At 35.1% G+C, this 25,272-nt stretch overlaps 1 protein-coding gene across 2 annotated transcripts in view; it reads right to left on the reverse strand.

Annotated features, from left to right (window-relative positions):
• The window catches only part of SPOCK3 (SPARC (osteonectin), cwcv and kazal like domains proteoglycan 3), a 185,071-nt gene that overhangs the window by 27,451 nt on the left and 132,348 nt on the right, over positions 1-25,272 (reverse strand). For both annotated transcript variants that reach the window (XM_064652419.1, XM_064652418.1), the window contains one exon: positions 19,356-19,470. In XM_064652419.1, the coding sequence (XP_064508489.1) occupies positions 19,356-19,470 (115 nt within the window). The remainder of the gene's footprint in view (positions 1-19,355; positions 19,471-25,272) is intronic.

Consider the following 25,272-nt stretch of genomic DNA (forward strand, 5'->3'; position numbering starts at 1 on the left):
GAATTGAACACTGTGCTCAAGAATTACCAATTAGTAGAAATTATCATCATCATGGCTAGGCTTCACAAACAAAGATTTGAGGAGGGCTCTACCCACGTTTGTTATGAGCGCGCTGGTGGCTAAAAAGGCCAATAAGAGATAGACACGTCCGGTTGCAAAAGGCACAGCAGAAAGACTCCTTAGATGGCATATTCTGCAAGACATGATTCTTTCTGCGTTGGCTTTTCTCCTCAAGGGTGATCCTGCGTGCTTTCTCAAAAGTATCAGCAGCGTTATAGATGGTGTGTCTCCAGGCCTCCCGACTGGAGGCCAGAGTAGACCAGTTATGTTGGTCAATATGGCCAAGGCAGAGATGTTGTTTCAGGGAGTCCTTGTATCTTCTCTTCGGGGCTCCTCTCTTGTGGCAGCCGGTGGCAAGTTCACCATAAAGCAAGATCTTAGGGAGGCGATGGTCCTTCATCCTGGAGACGTGTCCTGCCCATCACAGCTGTGTTCTCAGTAACATGGCCTCAATACCTGTGACTGCTGCTTGTTCTAGAACAGAAGTATTGGTCACATAATCTGACCAGTGGATGTTTAGGACTGTACGGAGGCAGCGTTGATGGAAGCATTCTAGGAGTTGCAGGTGGTGGCGGCAGATGATCCATATAAGAGAGCAGACAGCACTATGGCTCTGTAAACACTGATCTTTGTACTTTTCTTCAAGTGTTTATTTCGCCAAACTCTTTTATGAAGCTTTCCAACGGCACTATATGCCTTTGCTAACCTGTTGTCTATCTCTCCATCAATCTTACCATTAGATTGTAGAAATTAACTACACTCTGTTCTGCAAGTATCTGGCATAAAGGAATTGTACATCCTATCGGATCCCAATTAAGTCTAACAGATCCAAGGCTGCATTGCAGTAATTTTCTTCTTTTTGTATTTAGATTGTGATCTGATGCTTTAAACCACTTTGTACTTACCCTAACCATTTGCCTGTGTGTTCTTCTTGAATGTTTAATCACTAAAATTGCTCTTAATCACCTTAAATTGTTCACTGAAGAGCACAGTTGCCTTTAGACCTTTCAGTGAGGACTGAGAGGGTAGAATCACTCCAATCTAACTAGCTATTTGTGTCTTCCCTAAAGTGAGGCCAACAGAGGTAGACAAGCTCTTTCTCTACTACTGAAGAAACCTATGACAGTTAATCCATTATACAGCAATGTAACAGCAAGACCCAATTTCCCTGGCACCCGAACCATATGCAGTGGGATGCAAACTCTACTACACTGTATCACCACACCAATGAAATGAGAACATTACTTAAGTAAATGTAATCTGCAAATCTGCAGCTGTGTCTCCACACAAATTCACTAATCAAAAGTTGAAGGAGAAATGCAGAAAGTAATGAGTTAAAAAAGATATGATTAGGGTACCAACATCCAAAATGTTTACAAATGCATATATGAAATATGTTAGCAAAGTGCAATTATGTTTTGCTAGTCTCTGCACTGAACACTAAATGGATTGTTCATTAATGTCTTATGTAGATCAGGGAATTTTTATGAGCTGTATATGAATATTCATGGCAATATAAATTTATTTAGCCTTGGTAATTTTTAATGTGGTTATTCCTTATACATCTTTTAAATCCAAAAATCCTGTATTACCAACAGTGATCCTACTGAATTACAATTACTATTTCTGGAGAGGAAGAGGAAACTTGTTCAGTGCTGTTTTATAAATAAGTAATAAGGATATAAGAAGCATGCACTGGTGAGGCATGTGAATGTGTGAAAATATTGGAGGGTACAATGTCTGATAGAATACCATTTATTTGCAAGTTAAAGGACTATAAATCTGTTGCTTTTTTATTCATACAGTCTGCAGGAAGAAGTCCATGGAGAAAACTATTCCCAGAAGTACGTCTGAAAAGGGAACAGCTACTTTACCTCAGCAGAGAATCTGTCACTGAACTAACAGTGTGGATAACGAAGGACAAAGTCAAGGAGCAAAGCAATGAGATACATTATTTTAAGTGGGAATATACCCTTATGTGCCCTACTGTATTCCTTCACCCCCAAATTTGTGGTCCAGATATGGAGACCATGTCATGTTTAGTATAAGAAGAAATATACTAGTCATGACAGGTTTCAGGAAATGCTTCTTTTCCAACTGCAGTTTTTTTGCATGAGACTACTGTCTACCTGCATGCAGTCTATCTGCATGGCTACTTTGCAAGCACAGAAGTTTTTGAAAGGAACTGCTTATAGTAGGCACAAATCAACACCATGTGTACACAAAACAGAAAAAAGCTATCCTAAAATACTTATCATATTGAAATCAGTAGTAATATTCTTGCTGATTTCAGTACAGCCAGTACTTTGGTGCTGTCACTGGACAGCCCACTTTGGTGCTGTCTAGACCAGCTACTTGGTTTTTTGAAGAGGAAGGGAATTCTCACATTGATCAACACAGTTATTTTTTTTAAACAATTTTGTTGACATTTTTCACAATGAAAAATTACATGTTGTAAGTTTTACAACATGTAAAAGTAAAGAAAAATATAACCTTTTTGTTTAAAAAAATGACATTATTTTTTGAAAAAAATCTATTCAAGACAATGTATTGTATTTTAGACAAAATCGATATAATTAGAATGCATACTGTTTCTCCATATGGTGATTAAGAACCTGTCAAGACAAAAAGAGTATGGGCAATTAGAGATGCCAGGCAATAATGTATTCAGTTATAGTTTTACTTGTTAATCATAAGCCATGAAAGGTATTTGAACTAACTGGATGTGCTGATTATCAACACCACTGCCTACAGCTGAAAAGAACTGCCAAATGTCATCAACTGTGAACCTCTTCACTACCGCATCTGAGACTTCAAAACTATTGGCCATACTAACAGCATCACTGTGTTTACACTTCCACAGATTTTGCAAGCAGTCCAGAACAGCGACTGTGACATCAGCAAGAATCTGAAAATAATGCATCAGTAGCTGAGACTTCAAAACAAAACCAATATTTTAATTACTTTAAGAAATAACCAAATGCCTGCTGATAATGGTTTTTAAGACATCCTAGTAAGAGCAGTAAGGAATATTTATAATGTGAAATTATGTCTATTTTTTACACAAATTCCTTCCATCCTGTCACTAGCTCTGTTTTCTTCCTCTGGACGCAGCCAAGGATTTTCACATCCATCTTGAACTGTGGGGCCCAGACCCGCACGCAGCACTCCAGGAGAAGCCACCCCAAGGCTGAATGCAGTGGCACAGTCACCTCTGCTGACTGGCTGTTTGTGCCATGCTTGATGCTCCTCAGGATGGGCTTTGCCCCCTGGGCTGCCTGGACACGCTGCTGACTCACACTGAGCTGCTGCCCATCAGCACCCCCAGATGCCTCTCTGCAGGGCTGCTCTCCCGCCAGTCCTCTCCCAATTTAAACTTGTGTCCAGTGTTACTTAGCAATACTGTTTCTCTCAGTATTAGTCAGCATGAAGGAACTTCATCCAAATAATACCAGTGTACAACACCTGGTCCATAGAAGTCAAAACCACACCTGCTACCACCATGAAACTGCTGTGTAAAATATCTGATGCAAACAAACAGCTTATCAAAACAAAATAAATGAGCACTGAATGCCTAGTCAATTCTTTAAGTCCAAAAATGCCTGAGAGTTAGGTAAGTATCTTAGAAGGAATTAATAAACAAGGAAACAGAAACCCTGACATTTTCAAAAGACACTGACATCAACCACCTGTGAAGAAGATGTAGGCAACAGCTCCTCTGATTACTCAGTCACTCAGCGGTGATGATAATTACAAGAAACTTCCTGAGGATACAGGCAGTGATAATGTCCCACAGGGGAGCAATTTACACAAACTCTCCAAAGTCTTTCTGAAAGGTAGTCAACTAGGTACATAAGGTATCTAGATTTGATTTGTTTCTCATTTTCTACACACACAGAGAAACTCCCCAAAACAAAACAAAAACCAGGTCACCCATTCAGCAGAAGATAGAAACATATAGTTTCAATCTAAACATAAAAAAATAATGAGGTCTTCTCCTCTCTTCTACCTATATAAGGCAGCAGTCAAGCACCTGCCTGGTGGGCACAAAACGCTGCACAAAACTCCCAAGCTTAAGGCATAATAAAGAATCATCATCTCCTTGCTATTCACATTTTCTTTTTTACCCTTTTCCCTTTCTAGGTTGCTTTTTTCCTTACTTCCTCACATTTTGAAGTGTCAAGAGCTAATGAGCCACACCTTATTTATATTTACTTGTACAGCACATAATCCAGGTGTCCCATTTAATCACTTTGGTCTTGAAAATTTTTCCGTGAAAAGAAGTTATTTGTCAGTCAGCACATGTTTCCGTAACAGAACACCTTTCATCATTTCATATCTTTCATACTGTTTAACTGAGTGATTTTTTTTTCTGGACCGAAATAGTATTTATTCTTTTTTTGAAAATACTAAAATGTAAAACATTTTTACAGAAAGGTAAGATGCTGAACATTTTAATCTAAATTAATTGACTGACATTTATGCAATCACTACAAAGAAAATGAATACTGTTATGTGTAATTTTTGAGTCCGCATATAAACTTTTTCTCTCGTAGTATTGAAAGAAGAAAGGAAATAGTCCCTTTTTTGTATGGCCTGATGTTACAGGTTAAGAAATTCAAAGTTTTAAAAAAATTAAATAATGCAGTCTAACACTGAGACGCTGATAGCAAAAAATAGGTCATCTATGAAGATTGCAATAGGCAGATACACTTTGTTTTCACAGTTACTGTTTGGCTTCCACTGCAGAAGGAATTTTTCATTGTTCAGAATAACACTGATGAGCACTTATAATGCTTGATAAGGATTTTATATGCACTTTTATTTTACATAACATAATGATCCATGTCCATGTGGTGCACTGAAACAAACTGCTCAACAATATAGGAAAAAAGTTCCCATATTTCAGTTTTTTTAAAATGCTGGTTTTTATTTACCCCAAAACTCTGGAAGTAAAAAAGAATTTCCGATTATATGAGAACAAGATCAGAAGCTCTGATCAGACCATTTCATGTTCAGCTCTCCCAGAAGGGTATACAGTTCTGCATTAAACTGCAAGCCTCTGGGATACACCAAACTCACTGTATATGCAGTGCAGGTGATCTGCACACATGGACTGGCTTAGGGCTTAACAAATGTATGCCAACACCGTCAGTCTCTTTGCAAATGCCTTCTTAATGGATATATGCATTTCTATTTCCATTATGAAAGTCCTAAACTGCAAAAGAAACATTCTTCCAGTCTGAAGAAATCCTGCTTAGAGGTAGAGTAACGGAAAAAAGGAATAGTAGATTGTGCAATTATTCGATGACCTCTGTGGTAATGAAATTCAGTATAATTTTATCCTTACACTTATCCTCAACTTTCTTCTAGATATAAATATATATATATATATAGCTAGGAATTTAAAAATTACTTCCAAGGCTCCTTGTGTCCTTTGTCCAAATGTCAAGAATAAATCATTACCCTATTAAAAAGCTTATGTCGGATTAAATTGAATGTTACATCACTGGGCCTGAAGTAGATGGAAAGTGAAGGCTGTTTTGCAGGCTTTATGATCTGCAAGACTTTTTATGAGCTCATGTTCTGGAAAATATGTTCGGTTTCTAGACTACTACTACTGATTGTACTTTTCTGTCTATCTTGTATATGACTATGTTACCTTCCAAAATAAATCACAGTGCTCAATTTCACAGAATAGTTTCAGTGTTCTAGGTGCCTCATACATATAGCGTGTGTATATATATATATACATATATATATGTGAAGCATTATAGACTTCTGCATTGTGTGTGCATGTAAGCAAACAATATTTTTTTGAAGACATTTCTCTTAAATAGGAACTCTGACATAAGCTAACATATAAATCTAGAATCACTGTAAATTGTGTGAAGTTTTCTAGGAAATTTATGAATTTACATCATCACTTCGAAATTACAAAGAATTTTTTGTGATAAATGTATTTGGAGTTAAAAATCACATTTTCATGACTACATTTTACACTATATGCTAAGCTACACATTGCTCAACTTGTTCCTCAAAAATGCCAGATCAGATTGTATTTCTCTCTCTGTATTTTGGCTAAAGAAGAAAAATACTCATTTGCATGCAGAAGCACAATGAACTAAGTTTAGTGTTTTTTAAGTATAGATATATATGCTATAGTTCTCAGACCACTTTTTGAAGCTTTTTCTCTTTCACAGGTCTTCACAGCTAACCAAATTGTCTCACTAATTGTCACTGAATATGACAAAATCAGTCCTGAGATTCTATTATGATAGTGAGACAACTTTGGTTAGCTAATTAAAATGTGCACGTTTTGTTTTACATTTTGTGAATCAACAAAATCTCACATGATGAAATGTTGAAAGCATTTGGACCGCTTTCCCTGGAGAAGAAAACTCAAGGGAATCTTATCAATGTATATAAATACCTGGAGGGAGAACATAAAAATGGAACCAGGCTTTTTTCAGTGGTTCCCAGTGACAGGGCAAGAAGCAGTGACCACAAAGTGAAACACAGGAGGTTTCTGCTGAACATGACGAAACGTTTTTTCATTTTGAGAGTAACTGAGCACTTGCACAGGTTGTTCAGAGAGGCTCCATCCTCTGAGATATTCAAAAGTTGTCTAGACATGGTTCTGAGCAACCTGTTCTAGGTGGCTGTGCATGAGCAAGGGGGTTGGACAAGATGACCTCCAGAGGTCACTTCCAATCTCAACCATTAGGTGAGTCTGTGATTCTGTAATACTGGTGTGTAGCCTGGTGAAAGTTTGGTAGCAAACTATTTTACTGATAATTTCAAACATCTCAACAAAGATCAACTCAAGAGACAGTTAGTTTAAGTCTTCATTTACTGGATCTTTGTTAAGATTCTCTGTGTTAGTTGCACAGGTTATTTTGAGGAAAAAAGGTATTCCTGTCTCCTTTTACACTAAATGAAGTTTTCCACCTCCGCACACCACGCCTTCAAGCTTATTTCTGTACTTGTTTCTGGTTTTGAAAAGAGAAATGGAGCAAATCAGAAGCCTGATATCCTGGTCATACAAAGTCTGTTGTTACACAACACATTGGAGGAATTTAGAAATAGCTTAAATTAAAAAAGAAAAAAAAAGGAAATATGTTTATGGGTATCACTTATTACAAATCTTTATGTGGAAGACTGAAGTAACTTCAAATAATATCAACAAACTAAAATAGCAAATTAAACAAGATAAATGAGTAACAATGCTTATCATTAACTATCCTACCCTAACTTACAAAGACTAATACCTTAGACTTAATTACTTGCAGAATGAAGTGTTACATAGTATGTGCAAAACAGTACAAAGTGGCCTATAGAAAGGACAAAGACAAAGAAAGTAGTAATATATAGTTCTTCCGCACAAGAAAATTAGGATGTTCTCCAGAAAGGGGATATACTCCAGCTAGAAAGCTGAATTACTATATTTACTCAATATTGCATGCTAAATGCCTGTCTGAGAACTTTTTTCAACAAGCTAAAGAAATCAGCCCCATACATCACTCGCATCAATGAAATTCTAAGAACCCCACATGCTGTATGTTAAGGATATCAAGACAGTCTGGTTCTACGGGTAAACGTGACCACTGCATCTTACATGACAGGATTCAGGTTGCCCACAAACAAACATTACAAAGGTGCTTGCTGTAACAGGTCCAGGCTGCTAATCCTTACATACAGTGAGAGCTCTCACTCACAATTACATGACTATCTGGATGAACTACCGACATGGTAAATCAGTGCTTGAGTTACAAAATCTAACTTTAACTCTAAAGAATGAAATTCTAGAGATGTCAAGAAATAAACACATGTACACAATAATCTTGTGAATAACTGAATTGATCTTTAGCTTTCTTTTTCTAGGTAGCAAATTGTCACAAATGCTCATCTCTGACAACTGCTTGCATCCTTTAGCCTTGACACACTTCATACTGTTGGCTATTTTCAGCTTTTGACTCAGAAAAAATACTTTTAAACTACCTACCAGTAGTCTTTAGAGCTGGTGGACAATGCTTCCTAAATTAGTCCAATCTGTAGTAATTTTCTTTTAAACTTGCTTTCCTAATTTTATGTATCCTACTTTCTACAGAGTCTAGTTATGATCCAATGACCAATTAAACTGTCAGAAATATCCCAACTGACTTGAATATACTTGTATAAACTATGGTTTTTTTCCTCTTTGACAGATTCAAACAGGGTGAAATACAACACAGAAAGAGTAATACTATCTTCTTTGTTTTTTCTAAGCTGCAAGTGTACTCTGTTCGCTTTTTTAAAACTATACACTCTTTTGGTATTCCTCTGCTGAAGCTAAACCTTTTGAAAGAAGGTAACTAAATAATAACAGCTTATTAGTGGCATCTATCTCAGAAGTATCTTTTAATCCTTTTAAACTGTGTAGAGAGAAATACTACGGAGGGTAATCAACTTCAAATACTGACCTTAAAAGAAAAACTAGACCCAAAAAATCAGATTCCTATGAGACATAGTAAACTGTGATACAAACTTGCTTGAAACTTTCATCTACACCTAATCTCAGAAAAGAAGACAACTCTGCTGAAGAGACCAAACAGAACAAAGCCATCTTAATTTACTTAGTTTCCTTCAAAGCTGGCTTTACAAATCTCTTTTTAAATGTTTCATGCTCTACTACTATTCTCTGGAATTTATAATAAACTTCTATTTAAAGAGCATAAATAATGCAAATAGTTTTGACAAGAATTATCATTAAAGATCTATCAATCCAGGATTTCTTATGACTTGCCATGTACTCTTAGCAGAGACTCGTTTTTTTCTTCCTACAAAAACATATTTCAGTACTAGCAAATCACAATACAAACTTGTTTTTCAAAGCCATTTAATTTTAGGGGGTGTTATGTTTTAAAGCCAAATGCTTTTCATTTAGCATTCAGACTATTATAAAGGTGCCACCATGCTAATGAGCCAAAGCTTACAATTTGACACAACTGAACAACTGCTGATGCCTGCATGCAAGGTGGCTGTAGCACTTGATCTTGCAGTATCAGCAGGAACAACAGTTAAAACAGATGCCACAGCTAATTTCATGGACCACGGTGCCTTCAGGGCAGAAGTTGGGTTTTTAATTTTCCATGAAGACTTAAATGTTTTATTTAGCAGATTTCTGACATGTAAAGTAGTCTGCATCTGGGATATAAAATTAAGATATCAAGAAAAAATAAAATTAAATATTGTATTTTGTGATGCAGATAAAATGCAACACTGTTGGGTAATTATTATAATTTAAGGCATGTAGAATTTAATAATTTCATTAATATATTTTTTCATAATGCTGATTCATCAACAATACAAAAAAAATTTTTATTTACCAATATAAAATCTGCCTTCTTGGCAGTAAAAACAGTCAAGATATAAAAATGTATCACCTGAAATAGATTTAGATCTTGCTGACACTAGTGCATATTTGTTTAAATTTCCTTGCCAGGACTCTGAGTAAAACTATAGTAACTTACATGAAGACTCAAAGCTAGCAAGAGTTGTAAAATGATAATTTTGCATAGAAAGTAAGGATTTTTTTTTTTTTTAAGGAAAAGGAAAATGTATTTTCAAAGACAGTCCGAAGTATGTAAGGATTGTCCTGGAGAGGATGAAACTGTAAAATCTCTTTTTAGCATCGTATCATCATTTCAAACTTTTAGAAATTATCACAGCTTGAAATGAGTAGGATAATCAGATGATGTGAACATGGCCTAGGTGTCATCATACTTTTAAAACACAGACATTTTCAGAGCATCAGTGAATACACACTAGGCACAAACCATTCCAGTAGTGCCTCAAAACATTACACCAACCAAGAGAATAAAGGTTTTCAATTGTGAAAGAGCGTTCAAATATTTATACAAAAAGAGTAAAAGTGAAACAGTAAATCAGTATTGTTCTGTCTGTATGCTCAAGAGAAGTGAGAAAGGTTTTTCTTAGAGAAAACTTGTACTTTTATGTGTAATTATATTTTAACTATTGAAATTAACTGATTATATTTTAACTACTGAAAGAAAGAAGACATTGTGTAACCACGTAGGGACATGCTGATACCAAGTAAAATTTTTTCCTTGCATAATGAATTATTGGAATATTTGCTTAAAAGTTAGCTCAAGTAGAAATTAGTTACTATGACAGAGATCAGCTTCAAAGAATAAATGAGACCCAACACGCTTGTTAAAAAAAAAAAAAAAATTTAGAAAGGGCAACCATATCACCAGGATATTGATGCTGTAATTAGCACATTTTATTTCTGTCAATTTTTGTGTAGCAACTATAGAAACATTAGCAATAGCTGCCAAAACCAGACTTTTTAATCCCTGTCTTCTAAAGGACTTTGATATTTTAAACAAAATATCAAAATTCTAGCAGCTATTAGAACAGTCACTTCAGAAAAGCGATACTGCAACTATTTAAGATGGAGCACAGATAGCACAGTTGAAGTAGTAAAGTAAATAGGAAATTGAAATACTAAAGATTCAATTAATGTTACTGAGAACCGGTTGCAAAAAGGGTATCACATGTTCTTTCAATACCACTGGGTTTACATCCTACTTGAAGACAACTCAGTGAGTCTCACAGATCCAACACTCCTTCAGGACACTACTGCACCATCATCAGTCCATTCCTGAGCTCCCTAAGGATCTCAAATAGCTTCACTGTCCAAAAAGTTCTGATATAATTACAGGAAAAAATAAGTCAGAATCAGGTTACAAAATCAGCAAAAATAAGGAGGGGCAAATAAACTAGTCAAAAAGAATTACCTGATTTAAAAAAAAAAAAAGAGGATTTTCTCTTATTGTTATCTCCTATTGATGAGTAATGAAAGACTTTTAAATATTACTGCATATTGATAGTATAAAAACAGTATCAGTAAAAAAAAATTACCATTACATCAGTAATGAAGATGCAAATATAGCAGCATCCTGTTAGCTTATTTTACACTGCATTAACAGAAAGACAATGCTGATCCAGATATTCAGCATATCATCTGCATCTCTTTTGGTTATTTATTTCAATACAACTACTGTGACATACTTCTAAAGCCTTTAATGTATTGTAAGATTGGCAAGGCCCCTTCATTTACATAATTAAGGCAATTATAGCCATTATAATCGAATGCAACACCATTTTAATGGTCTGGACTATATTTAAGCTTCCAGCTTTACAATCTATGAAAGCTGGTTGGCAGAGAGCAAAAGAAAATAATGAATATATCCTATAAAAAGCATGATCTCATGAATACCTATAATAGTTTATTAAGAGAGTTTGTTGTGCTACACAGACTAAACTTTCCAAATAATTTGAGTGTTTCAGGGACTCTAGGACTGACTTTGTTCATTAATTGTTTAAAGACCTAAGTGAAAATTAATGATTATAAAACACAAAATGAAACAGCATTTATTATCTTCTTTCATCAACAGGTTAGCTTGTCTAACTCTCTTAAAACTGCAGCAGCACAAAACCACAGGCTGATACACTGAAGGTTAACTTTTTTGCCTCTAAAGACATATTCACCATGTGAGTTCTTTGGGTTTTCTCCCCCTACTAAAACATAGGGGGAAAGGAAATAGAGAAATCAACAAAGCTAATCAAAATTTTCATAACAAATCATTTTAAAGCAACCTCCTTCCTATAGAGAAATCTTTTCCTCTGTGAGCAGTATATGAAGAGTATATACTAAAGGTATATATTACTTTGTAGTAGTAAGAAAACAACTCTGAATGACTAATTACTCATCTTGCATATATTGAGTCTTTACCTAAAAAGAACCAGAGGGTCTAAATGGCTCTGAGTGTCTGAACAGCCCCACAGAAATCAAGGATTACAAAACAGGCAATGCATTATTCTAAGTGTCCATCCCACGTGTGTAATACACTTATTTGTAGTGAACTAGCTAGTTTTACTCGAAAGGAAGTCTGGAAAGTTCACCTTGAAATTGCTTCCTGTGCATAGGATGGACAAGGTCACTGAGGAATTCCAGCTGTGCCCACCTTCTCAGACATACACACTTGTTTTGTAAGCCACAACTAGCACAGGACATGCCTGACCTCGGCATCCTGTGATTAAAAATACACAGTGAGCAGAGATGCGACACTAACATTATTTTAGAAATCCAAAACTGCATTACACAAATACTTGAACACAGGGCTAGATCTCCAGTTATGTGCTTGTTTGCTGTTAACAGAAGAAATGTGAGAAGCAACTTCTTGAAGGGCAGCTCACCACAGCAGGCTAGAACCGATTTCCACAGCCTTGAGACCTCAGCCTTTTCCATTTAAAAGTAAATTTGTGGATATGATATACATACCTGAATTTGTCAAAGCTGCATAGCTTGAGTACCCAAGGCTTTTAAAAGCAGTCATAAAAGTGGAAGGACTTGGAAATAACAAAGCAGTCCAAATAAAGAAATAAAGAGCAAAGACAAGGTCATTTTAGGGTAGACTGCTGTTGCAAAGGCACTTGGAACTGTGAGCAAAGAGTTGTTTCCAGTGATAGGTATGTAATATTCCTGTTTTCCCTTTAGTGTTGTAGCTCTTTGCAATATTGACAACAAGCACTCAGCTAACAATCCTTTCTAAGGATTACACTTAATCCTGGCAACAATAAAATGTCCTTTTTCAAAGTATTCTTGAATATGTTCTGCAGTGTTATGTGGATTATTTTTCATAAACACAGCATATACACTCTAGCCTTTTTTATATGAACTATATTATTATGGGATGGACAATCTCCCCTTAATCCTTCACTTCTTCCTTCTAACAGTCAAATTCAATGGAATTTTAATTTCTTCTGCAATTATGAGTTCATGGCAGAGAATTACAAAAATATAAATCACTGTTCAAGCACATTCTACTCGTTTTCTTTTTTTCACACTATCAGCTCCACTCTGATTTGAATTAATAGTATACTTTTTACTAGAATGTCTCTGCTTCATTGCTCTACTTGCATTTGTCATATCACTTCTTTTCAGTAAGACACATATTTCTATCGCTTGTTCCCAAATATTTTAATCCCTGTAAGAACAGAAAGCAAAAGTAAAAATTTTTTAGCCAAAATATCATCAACCAATAGACTAACCAATTCTAGTTATCCTTTTTGAATTATAAAGGTGTTTAAAACAAACTGAACACACACTGTTCCATGCAGAAGTTTGAAATTACAGGAGAAACACGCATCTGAAGCAAAACTGACAAATGGAGCCACTTCTACAGTCTAACAACAGGTTATACAGCTGCATCTCCATCTCCCCAGTCCTTCAAAGTACTTCCACTGGCCCTTCATTGCTTCCACATCACACATAGACAATATACAGCAAGTGGCCTATACCTCTTCTTTCCAGTCTTTCCCGGGGTTCCAGGGGAAGGAAGCCTGGTATGTGGGTGGGTTCTGGCTAAGCTCAGGCTATATGAGGAGGGAACCGGGGATTGTGGGCATATAGGTCAGATCACTCTCATTCCAAACACATTCTCTGTCATTCTACACCACATTAGATTGTTACCAATCACACTACAGTAGATTACTACTAATTATGATGGAGTGGTCTCTTTTTAGAAAGTCCAAGAACAGAGTTTGATTAATGAAAGAAGATACTGATGACAATTTTACTTGGCTCAGCATCACTCAAGCAAAAAAGATATTCAGTTCAAAAATATAAACAAGATTCATGCAGAAAATTTTCTTAACATTGAAGGACAAAACAAATTAGCTCCATTGCATTTCTGTTATTACACAAACACAGTAATGAATCTTAGATGTCTTACAATTGCAATAATACAGTATTTTTGTGCTAGCATATTTCCTTTTTATCATAGATATAGAAATAACTTACAGATACAAATGAACTGTTGCTAAGATTATTAGCCTGCTATCTCAGAAATAACCTAGCATTTATAAAATATATAGCAAAGCACTAAAATCTGATAAAACAACAGTACTTCTTATTGAAGATCAAGTAAAAAGTGGTCCATCATTCACCCTTAATACAACAGAGGGAAAAAACCCTCATCCTTAATGAATTAGGATGACCAAATTTCAAAGTATAAAAATCTACAATGCATCAATTTTCATTTTATCTTCAAATAGCTTCAATTTATATATAATCTATACTTACAGCTCACCATTACTGTAAATGTATATAATGAATTAAAAAAAGGGAAAACCAATATTTTAGCTTGTGTACCTGGACAAATATAGGTCTAAGATGAACAGCTTTAAGATTCACAAGTGAAAACTATGTATTCTAGAACAAAAAGCAGTGAAAACAAAATGGGCATTTACTGCTAAGTCAACAGCTTCTGAAGAACTAAAATGGATATACAGTAATACATTTTAGCTTTGTAGTATCTTTAAAATCATAAAAGGTTTCAAAGCAATACTGTTTAGAAATAATCGAGTAAGAAAGCTTACCTATGGATGATGTCTTTTCTTCTAACAAGGAAACTGAGTCACAATATTAAAGCCTATTTACATTTAAATCAATGACAAGATTCATGTTGATGCCAGTAGTAAAGGCAAGAGCAGACATACCAGCTTAGATTTTTGTTGTCACAAAATGATATCAATCTCAAACAGTATATGCCAGAACAGATGAGACACATTCCTAATTTGAGTGCTTCCACTGATACCACTGATAGTTTTGCTCTTATATTTCAGGCTTCTGCTACAGACTATTTTGAGAAAAATCAGTAAAATTTTCTAATGAAAATTAAGCAACTAAAAATGCATAGAGATTTTCTTTTAATGTTGCATTCTATAGAACTGCAGCAGTAATTACATAATAAAATATTTTATTGAATATAAATGTATGGCTAAGAAGAACAGTAGACGAGAAAGCTGACAATTACCTCCTGCAAATTTGTCACATATATAAAAATACAAAGTAGAGATTAAAGAGTTAACACAAACATTATTTTTGGCCCTCGATCTCTTTATTTTTTATGTCTGGAAACCATTCAGTGTACTCTCTGAATGCAAACAAAACAAAAGCTCTTTTTTGGCATCTATACCTGTACTATGTGAAGACTGGTGGAGGTCATGTATTCAAAAGATGATGTTATGCAAATTAAATGAGAGGATTTGGGAGAGTCCTGTTTTGCTATTTGTCCCTCTATTTGCTTTTCAAGCACTGATGCACACAGAATGAAACAGAATCCAGAGCATCTTTAATCCTACTGTTACTTATCCTCATCTCTCCACAGCAATTAACAATTCGGCAGTACTCAGTACAAAACAGGATACAGCTGAGAGAGCACCTATATTCTATGATTAAAGTCTTTCATATATGCTAACTGGAAATCCTTTCAGCATGCAATTTCAGTTGCCTTTTCAATTCCACCTGGCAAAAGCTTAGATTCAAAGAGTATGATGTTTATAGAAGCATCCAGTCTTACCTATATAGTCCTCCTCAGATGATGAAATAAAGAGAAGCCCTTTTTTTTCTTCCATGAATATAAGCTTATCTCTGTTTTTTTAGTGAAAATATCAAGTGAGCTCTTATCACAGGATTTATTAGAAATTAACTCAAAAATTATTGAGAGCAAATTCTTCTATTTTAGTAGCTGATGAATATGCAGTATTTTACCCATAATGCCATATCTTTTGCCATTTAAACTTCAGGACCTTCAACTGATTCTGAGCTTTTGGGTAAGACTACATATGCCAGCTGCCTTGACTCTGTGTCAGGGCAGAATCCCAACCTTATTTCTATGATGAAGATATACAAAGAGATAATCCAGGAGGATGCTGTAGCACACTTTGAAATACTCTGTTTGGAAGAGCAGGATCCTTGGCATGTCACAGCACACAATTATCACAGTTTTAGTGTAGCTCAACATGGAAATAAAACATAGGCACTCTCTCAAGTTTTTTATATTAAAGAATAATTAAACTTTCTCAATATATGTACTCTTGAGTAGAGCAAATTTAAGACAACTTACAATGAATGCTTTTCTTAGATACCTTTGAAGTTAAGAGTTAAGATTTTTCAGAAGTTAAGAGTTAAGATTTTTCAGTAGTTAAGAGTTTTCAGAACTGCTCTTTCAGTCAGCTAAAAAATATAAGCTATTATATTGTAAAAAAAAATATATAAAACCTTATATATACCACATTAAATGACATAAGAAGTAAATGCAGTTAAAATTTTATCCTTTTTTCTAAGACACATATTCCACAGACTGCATTATTTCTTTTTGCAGAAAAAAAGGCAACATAGTTCTTGATCTACACCAATAATTAAATGTATTAATATACATTACATTAATCATGAATTAAATATAAATTAAATAACAGTACAAAATAACTGACAGATGTCCATCTTTTTTTTTCTTGTAATATCTCGAACTAAAACAATATTGGAGTGCTTACTGTAGTTTATAGTTTATATGATACCCATTGCTTTCTCTAAACTAAATTCAAAACAAAGAGATGACAAAGAAAGATCTTTATTTTATTGTGTCTTTTTTTGCTTGTTCCTTTTGTTTTGTCAACAACTTACACATCTAGTTCCAGATGAAGTTCTTAGCCCTTTCATGTATGGATTCAATCTAAGGGCCCCTGAACATCAATTAGATCCAATGTTTCTAAATGTATCAGTAAAATGAGACAGCTTTCACAAAAACCCAGATACCTTCATCTGCTTCATGCATTCATCAGAGATATGGATTAGATAAACTTTAGAATTCACTTACAACTAAGAGAATCCTATGATTTTATGATTAGGTTCACATAAATTTTATAAGGAAAATCTGTTTTTCTGAGTACTGGTTTAATTTTGCTTCCCAAAGGAGTATGGGATTCCACATCAAGACTTATCTGGAAAAGTTCATTGACATGCTTTGCTCTCCTGATACACCAAAAAAGTCAGTAAATTTTTTAATCTGAAAAGATGAACAATTGCCTTAGATAAGGGATGTATATTAGGAAACCCTTACTTCAGTTATCCTTGAAACAGGAATAATAATCTTACTTTGTCTGTTTGGTTTCGTCAATTTTGTAAGCAACTGACATGTGTATACAGCTTAGAATCACGGAAACATAGAATAATTTAGGTTGGAAATTATCTCCAAGATCACAGAGTCCAACTGTTAGAATGTTTTATGGAGTTCTACTTAAAGACAAAACTTGTATTCTTATAACTTCTGCTATAAGAACTGCCGTTTTAAGAAATTTTGTATTGTCACAAAAATGGCTGAAATTTCAGTAATTATTCTCAGCTCACTTTTGTATTTCTCAAGCCTCCTGGCCTTTGACCTTGTAAAAAAATGATATTCAAATTTCAGTGTTGCAATAAAATGTAGCATTTGGAAAAGCCCTGTATTTTGCTTGCCTTGACATACTGTCAACATGGGATTAGTGTTAATTCCCATACACATGGGAACCTTTTTCCTTCTCTTTTACATAACTAGGCACAAGCAATCTTGATCCCTTGGCAGCATAAGTCTTCAAGAAGAGTTCAATCCTAATTAAAAACAATTCCATTTTTTTGAAGCAAAAAAAAATTGTCTCTATATTTTTTTCAGTGTTCTAGTACAGGAGTACAAAAAACAGAATGTGCTTGAATGGACACACCAAGGACAAAAATAACTGCATCAGTTGAAAAAGCTTCCAGCAGAGAAAACGCTAATCTTGTTTTGGTAAAAACTGAGGGCAATGATACCATATTAAAAGACTAACACTGGAGAATCATAGGTCTGCTATTCACGGAGAGATTCTTTTCAGCTCATTATCTTAATTTCCCTTAAAGCCCACTGTTAAGGAATTATTCCCATATTCATCCTGGAGATGCAGAAATTATTGCTAGTGAATACTGCAACCACATTGGGGTTACATTATATATCTTATTAAAGGGGCCACATTAACCATACAGTGCTGTGTCTTCCAGTGCTTTTCATTCTGTCTGACAATGCGAGCAAATGACAGATTTATCTACTCATTTAAAGGTGCTACTTGAAACTGTAAATTAATGCCTTAGAAAACATCAAAACACTGTAATTTTGCAGAGGAGTTACAGCACAGGAAGTATTTAATGACATATATTCAATTAATATTTAATTACACAATCAATTATATTGCTGAAGACCAAAAAAGTGACCTAAATGAGTGTTTCAGAGCAGTTTTTTAATTGATTTGTATGCCTGCATACAACTTAATGTTTATAGTGGTCACCTCTATTCATTGTTAAAAGAACATTAATTTATTTTTTAAACTAGGAAAAAAAATAGTTTTGGCATTAGCTACAGTTTATAATGGAAACAGTAAGACTCTCTTGCACAATACATTTGGAAGAGCGCAAACTATAGTGAAATACCAACATTAACATAATGCAGGAATGTAATGTTGGTTTCTTTTATCAGCATAAGGTTGCTACAGGAAAAAAAAATCTTAAAAAGTAATTCTGCTGTATTTTCAATTATATTTGTGCATAAAGATTTTAGCTTACTCATCAGAAGTGTTACTATACAGAAAGAACAAAAAATTGCATTTAACAGAGATCAGTCTAAAGAAAGAAACAAATGCAGATCTCCAGTCATGCTTCTCTTGGCAAATTCACGTCCATGGTGCCCTAAAACCTCATGCTATGACAGCTCTTTATTCAGAAGCACGGAAGATGGTATCACGCTTTGTTTAACAACAACCTTCCAAAATCTCCTGGGAGCCACTGAAATACAAATATGCTTAGCCATCACTTTTTTCCCACCAGTTTGTTTCAGCTGCACCAATGGCTAAAGAGGAGTACAAAGCAACTTCATTTTCTAGCAGCCTATTCTCATGCATGGTCCAAAAGGAAGCTGATTTATTCCTATCAAGCACTTGTCAAACTGACTCATTTATATAATGAAGCCTTTACTAATAGTTCCATAGTGGAACTACTTGCTCCTATGACCAGTAACAAGAACTTTTAAGTTTCCATTTTTTTCTATCACACTTTGTTTTCTTGAATATTCAACTGAAAACATGAAGAAGCAAAGAATGAATTTTTCTTTGTCTTAAATAAAGCCATAAGAACCTCAAGGAGTATAAAAGAACAAAATAAGAACAGCAGTAAGTCATACTACAACAGCTCATTTGATAACACTGTGGTATTTTACTACAGGTACAATTTCAAAACTCTTGGCAATGAAAACCTTGAACAAAATAAAGCTGGTTTTATTCAAGAATAATCAGTGTTTCTGGTAACTGTAATCTTTGGCGAGCAAAATCTTACCTCCTTCTGGAAATCAGCTGTTAAAAATATTACACGAATTACCATCACTCACCTCTCCTATCACTTCTGGCTGCATTTGTGGATTTTTCAGAAGGGCAAGGGCAACGTCCTTCACATTTCACTGAGATTTGTTTTCCTGAGACACAGGCTTGATACTCTAATTTGCACTGTAAGGAGAGAGAATGACTATCATTAATAGAAACATATAACAGAAAATTATAACTTTAAGAATTTTGAAGCAATTTTTCACTGTGCTTAAATCTTTGCAGACACAGGTGCTAGGAAAAGTTTTCTGCAGTATATGCTACCTTTGTACCAAAAATTAGATTAAATAAAGGTACAAAGTTTTTGGTCCCTAACCTGGCTACAGTTTCAGATTTGATTCAAGCATGAATGCATGTGTGGTTTAAGACTGATTTTAATATCCATGCTAAATGGAAGTAGAGTGCATTGGTTTTATTTGTATTATATGAGCAAATAAACACAGCAACAATATTAATTATTGATAGGAAGCAATTAACGGTGAATTGTTAAAGAATTTATCACTTAATTTCTGTCTTTAAGATGACAGTATTCTAGTAAAAAGCATTAATGAATAAAATGGAAAGCTGCACCTGATGTAATTCTGCATAGTGACTGTCTTTTCCAGTATGGAAACAGATTAGTTTCGGTGCTTCTGATCTATATACTTAGAGCTCCAATCCAGAAACCATATAAAAATTAACCGCATCTAACCAAGAAATGGAATTGTTGTATCAAGCACACAAATATAATGTAGCTAAAAACCACATACAGAGAAACTAACATCATTGTACATTGTCATTCTTTCTGAAAAGCTGAACTTTTATTCCAAAAGAACAGTTCCTTACATAGAGATCTTTCCCTGGTATTTTGTCAATGTATTATCAGGAAAAACACAAACCCAAAAACAAAGTGGGGGGGAAAAGCATGTACAAAGAACTTTTTAAAAAACAAAAAGGGAGAGATGGTTACAGAGAAAACTTCATCCTTGAACAAAAGACGGAAGATATTTCATTAGTCAGGTAAATGACATAGAAATATATGAGTCAGAAAACCAGTTCAAGTAACAAGCAAAAAGTGTTTTCTATGCATCACAACACTTCAGAAGAACAGTCTCACCAGAGTTTGTGTCTTTTATTCTCTGACTCATCTTTCTATGGGTTATGTAACTTCAGTTTAATGCAATTCCATTATAAAATTATCAGCAAACCACGGAATCAAAGTTTCTCTCTCTCCTAAAAATATGTAAGGGGTGGGAGCACTCTAGCCATGCAAGAATCAAGAAGCTTCCTGATAGGCTGCACTTGAGGTTTCCACTAGTTTGCAGATATAAGTGCTGGGAATTTACAGAACTTCATCAACCTTTCATCCAGTCAGACTTCCAGTCCTGCCACACACTCATGCAGTTCTCTACCTAGCATAAGCTGAGCTGCATCACTGTATTGATATAATACCTTTTTGCACTGCCAGTACCAAAAAGAAGACAGAAAAGGATACCACATATTTTAAGTATTTCCATAAAATCATTATTATCTGAATAACTGAAGTATACTTTACTTTTTGCCAAAAAGGCACCGTTAAAGTAAAACAACACTGAAAAAACCTTTTCATTAAAAAAAAAAAAAACAAAACCCAAACAACCTCCCCAAAAAAAACCAAAATCAAACCAACCAAGCAAAAAAAACCCCCAAACAAAAAACAACAACAAAAAAAAACCAAACAGAACTGCTCCATTTGAAAGCTATATAGCCATAACATCTCCTAAAGGACCAGAAAAGGGCAGCAAAGCAAACACCTGCCTATGATGATTTTGAAACAATCTTTTGTACCTCTGCACAATTATCCTGGCCGTACAGGAGAGTGCTTGCATTAGCTACGATGCCCACCAGCCCTCTTTCCAAACAGTATCTAATTCACATTTTAATATTCAAAACAATATTTGGAGTTTGTGAAAGGGATTACAGCCCAAATTTAATAGGTGCTTCTGTTAAAAAGAGGTATCTTTTCATTTTAAGATCTGAGGATTTTTATTGTTCAATCTTAAGTAGTTTACGGAGTCATACCTACAGACAGCTGTGCTTTAGGTTTTGATTACTCCACTTAGTGAGACTACCACTTAAAACTTGACATATAAACCCATTCCAGATTTGTTTTACTGAGAAGCAGAGTATCAAGAGTGCCAAAAAAAGGAATAATTTTTTAATTTCTCACTTGATCTTTTGAGAGATTATTTTTACAGACTCCAGTGCTTCTACTTTGATTCACTCGAATGTGCTGAAGAGACTAGTAAATAGTTCATAGCTGCTCCAGCTAACATAATGAGTTGTGAGTTTAGTCCTTTTGATTTGTTTTCCTTTTGTCTACTCAGTCCTATTTGCAAATAACGTTATCTTTTTAAACGTTAAAAAAAACTTAATGTCCAACACCTGCCACAGGCAGGTGAAATACTGATTGCAAGGTCAGCACACAACACTTCCAAATCAGTACTCCCATTCACAAGTATGATAAAATTTTACACTCAATGAACTCATTTTATGGGCAAGCAGGCAGCAGAGATATATTCATTGTTTCCATAAACAAAGGAAAATCATGGTGCTTGCAGAAGTCAGAAATGAATCCAGGTTGTTCTGACAATTTCATATCAGCAGCTAATGACACCAGGAACATAACTCTGGTTCAAACATCTTGTCATCATTCCACAAGTAAATAGTGCACTGGGATACTGCTAAGATAGCTCAGCTAAATAAAAACTTTCTTCCATGTTACTCTCAGGCTGGTAGAAGAACAAGCAACATACCTGAAAAACTCCATAGAAAAAGAAATCTGTGACATACAGACTATGAGGACACAAGAAGTAGTGGCAAAAAAGGAGAGGTAGTGTTGAAGAGAGTGATGAAATAATTCATTTTTTGTGAGGAAAATATCTAAATAGTTTAAATAGCAAAAAAATACATGAAATATTACATTATGTATAGCAATAAAAGAATGTTTATTTATTTGGCTTTATTAGTGACTTTTCTATGTGGGGAAATGAAATTGAAAATGAAATTTTCAAGACACTCATCTGTTAGATTTTGTAATATTCCTTATTTAAACTGGTTTTATAAACTGCTAACTGCTTGTGCTACTTTTATCACAATCCCTTATATGCATGAAAAAATTCCATTTTACTTTTGAATAAATCTAGCTTTTTATCTTCTGATCTTGATTCCCCTTTCCTCTTAGATATTAGTTTTCTATGCTGGAGTTTCACCATGTCTCATTTGTATGCTTGATTCTAAGGACACTTCTACTGTATGAATTTTCACATGTTTTGTTTCAAGACAGAAGAGTAAGTATTTTTAACTTCAGAGCAATATGCTTGCACAACGCTTAAGGAAAATAAATCACTTCAATACAGACAAAAAACATGTACCACAGGGTCTCTTGGCAATATATTTCAGGATGAAAAATTCCTCATTTCTGTACTGTCAAGTGTCCCATAGAAAAATGCAATTTGTTCACTCATATTCTGCCTGTTTGAAAACCTGTTCAGTCTTAAATGGACTCAACATTCTTCACCATTTGCAGAAAGTAGATGTTTAGTGAACTAGAGATGAGCAATTAAAATCTGTGGGAAAAACTTCAAAGAGTATGTGTCATCTTTAGACATGTCTCACGTAGCTTTCTTTACTGCTACAACAGCAAAGATGAGAACAGTTATCTTTCTGGTACAACTATTACAGTGCATGTTATTTTGATATACATGAGCTCTGCTCTTAGAAGTATTATTATAGAGTTTCAAAGATTAAACAACAGTAATATATTTCATTAACCTCTTCCACCTTCCATTCCAAAGTAGCTGTCAAAAGCTGCCAAATAGATCTCTGTATATTGTACGTATAAAGAGCCTACAGTTTTTTCTCAAGATGAAAAACCTCACCTACTTTTCTATGGAAAAATAATGAAAAAATGAAAATACAAGAAAAAACCCTACTGGTTTTGTGTGCATTTGACTGGCACGAATACAAAGACAGGATACACTTTATTTATTACATTAAGTTCCAAATATCCTGACTTCCCTTGTATTTGTAAACCAAGTTCCAGGTAAAAATCATACTTTTATATATATATATAAAACTTTTTGATGACTTCAAATATTCAGGAAACCTCTACAGAAAGGAGTAATATGTCAGCACATATATATATGTGTCACCTATACACAGGTAAAATCTCTGTGTTGAGTGAAAAAGAACATTTAGAGAATACTTATATGGTCTAGAAGTTTTCAAATTAGTTGAATTTTATAATTCCAGCCTTGCATACTTGAACTGGCTGAGCAACTTCACAGCCTTTGAGAAACTCTGAAGGACAGATTGCAAGTAGCTGGATTTTACCAAGGCTCATCACACTCTTTTACATTGCAACCTATTAAGCCATATTATGGTTATTTGTGTGCATCTATTGTAATATGAATATCAAACTAGTTGCAAGTGATCCTCCAAGAGTAGCGCTCAGTGTCTCAAAATGGAAGACTGCACTTGGTGGACTTTAGCAAGGCTAAGTCACAACCATGGAACTACTCTGTCTTTTAATTTCCCCTAGGAAAATGCTTTTGAAGGTGCTGGGGTCCACCAGTGATGCTCACTTTTTAAATACCACCTCCTAAAGGCACAGGAGCAGGAAATTCCCAAATGTCGGAAGTCAAGCAGGCGAGGAAGAAGGCTGACCTGGCTGAGCAGGGATCTTTTGGAGATAAGGTAAAAAAAGAAAGTGCCCAGTGAAAGCAAGTCAGGTAACATGGGTCACTGCAGGGAGAGAACACGTGGCCAAAGCTCACTTAGAGTTGAAGTTGCCCAGTACTGTCAGGGACAGTAAAAAGGGCTTTTGAAAATACATTGATAGTAAAAGATACTGGGAGACATCACACAAGTGTCGCCGGCCAGTCAAAGAAGGTGATTGTCCTTCTCTGCTCTGCACTGGTGAGACCTCACCTTGAATACTGTGTGCAGTTTTGGGCACCAAAATATATGACTGATATGAAGCTACTAGAAAGTATCCAAAGGAGAAACAGAAAGATGGTGAAGGGCCTTGAGGGGAAGTCGTATGAGAAGTGGCTGAGGTCACTTGGTCTGTTCAGCCTGGAGGAGACTGAGGGGAGATACTGCAGTTACAACTTCTTCACAAAGGACACAGAAGATCAGGCACTGATCTCCATCCTCTGGTGACCAGTGACAGGATCCAAGAGAATGCCCTGAAGCCGTCTCAGGGGAAGTTTAAGGTTGAATATTAGGAATATGTTTTCTTCACCCAGAGGGTGGCTGGGGACTGGAACAGGCTCCCCAGGGAAGCAGTCACAGTATCAAACCTGCCAGAATTCAAGAAGTGTTTCGACAGCACTCCGAGGAACATGGTGTGATTCTTAGTGTTGTTCTGTGCAGGGCCTGGAGTTGGACTCAAATGTTCCTTGTGGGTCCCTTCCAACTGGGGTTATTCTATGATTCTAATCGGTTGGAAGATGAACTAATAGATATTCTATTAAACATGGATGAGGAGTAACTTCAGAAGATAGGACATAATAAAAATACTCATATTATGGCAACAGGCTAAAATATAATGTAATTCAATACAGAAAACTGCTATGTTCTACTTTAAGGTAGACTAATCATATTTTAAATACAACCTGGAGCAACTGGCTAGACATCCATTCTAAAGGAAAAATAAGAATGTAGTTCATTAAGAACAACTGAACAGTGTTTTAAAACATTATCATACGAGGATATATAAACATGAGTGTAACCTACAAAACATGTAGAGTAATTTCACAGAGCTCTGGCAGCACTTAAAACAGAGCACCTTGTACAGCTCTGTGACAAGGTTTCAAACAAGACAAGAATTAATTGAAAAAGGGAGTAACAGGAATAATGAGAGGCCTACAAAACAGTCAACAAAAAGACGCTCAAGGAGTG

This window comes from Pseudopipra pipra, chromosome 4, assembly GCF_036250125.1.
Source record: "Pseudopipra pipra isolate bDixPip1 chromosome 4, bDixPip1.hap1, whole genome shotgun sequence".
Classification (NCBI taxonomy): Eukaryota; Metazoa; Chordata; class Aves; order Passeriformes; family Pipridae; genus Pseudopipra; species Pseudopipra pipra.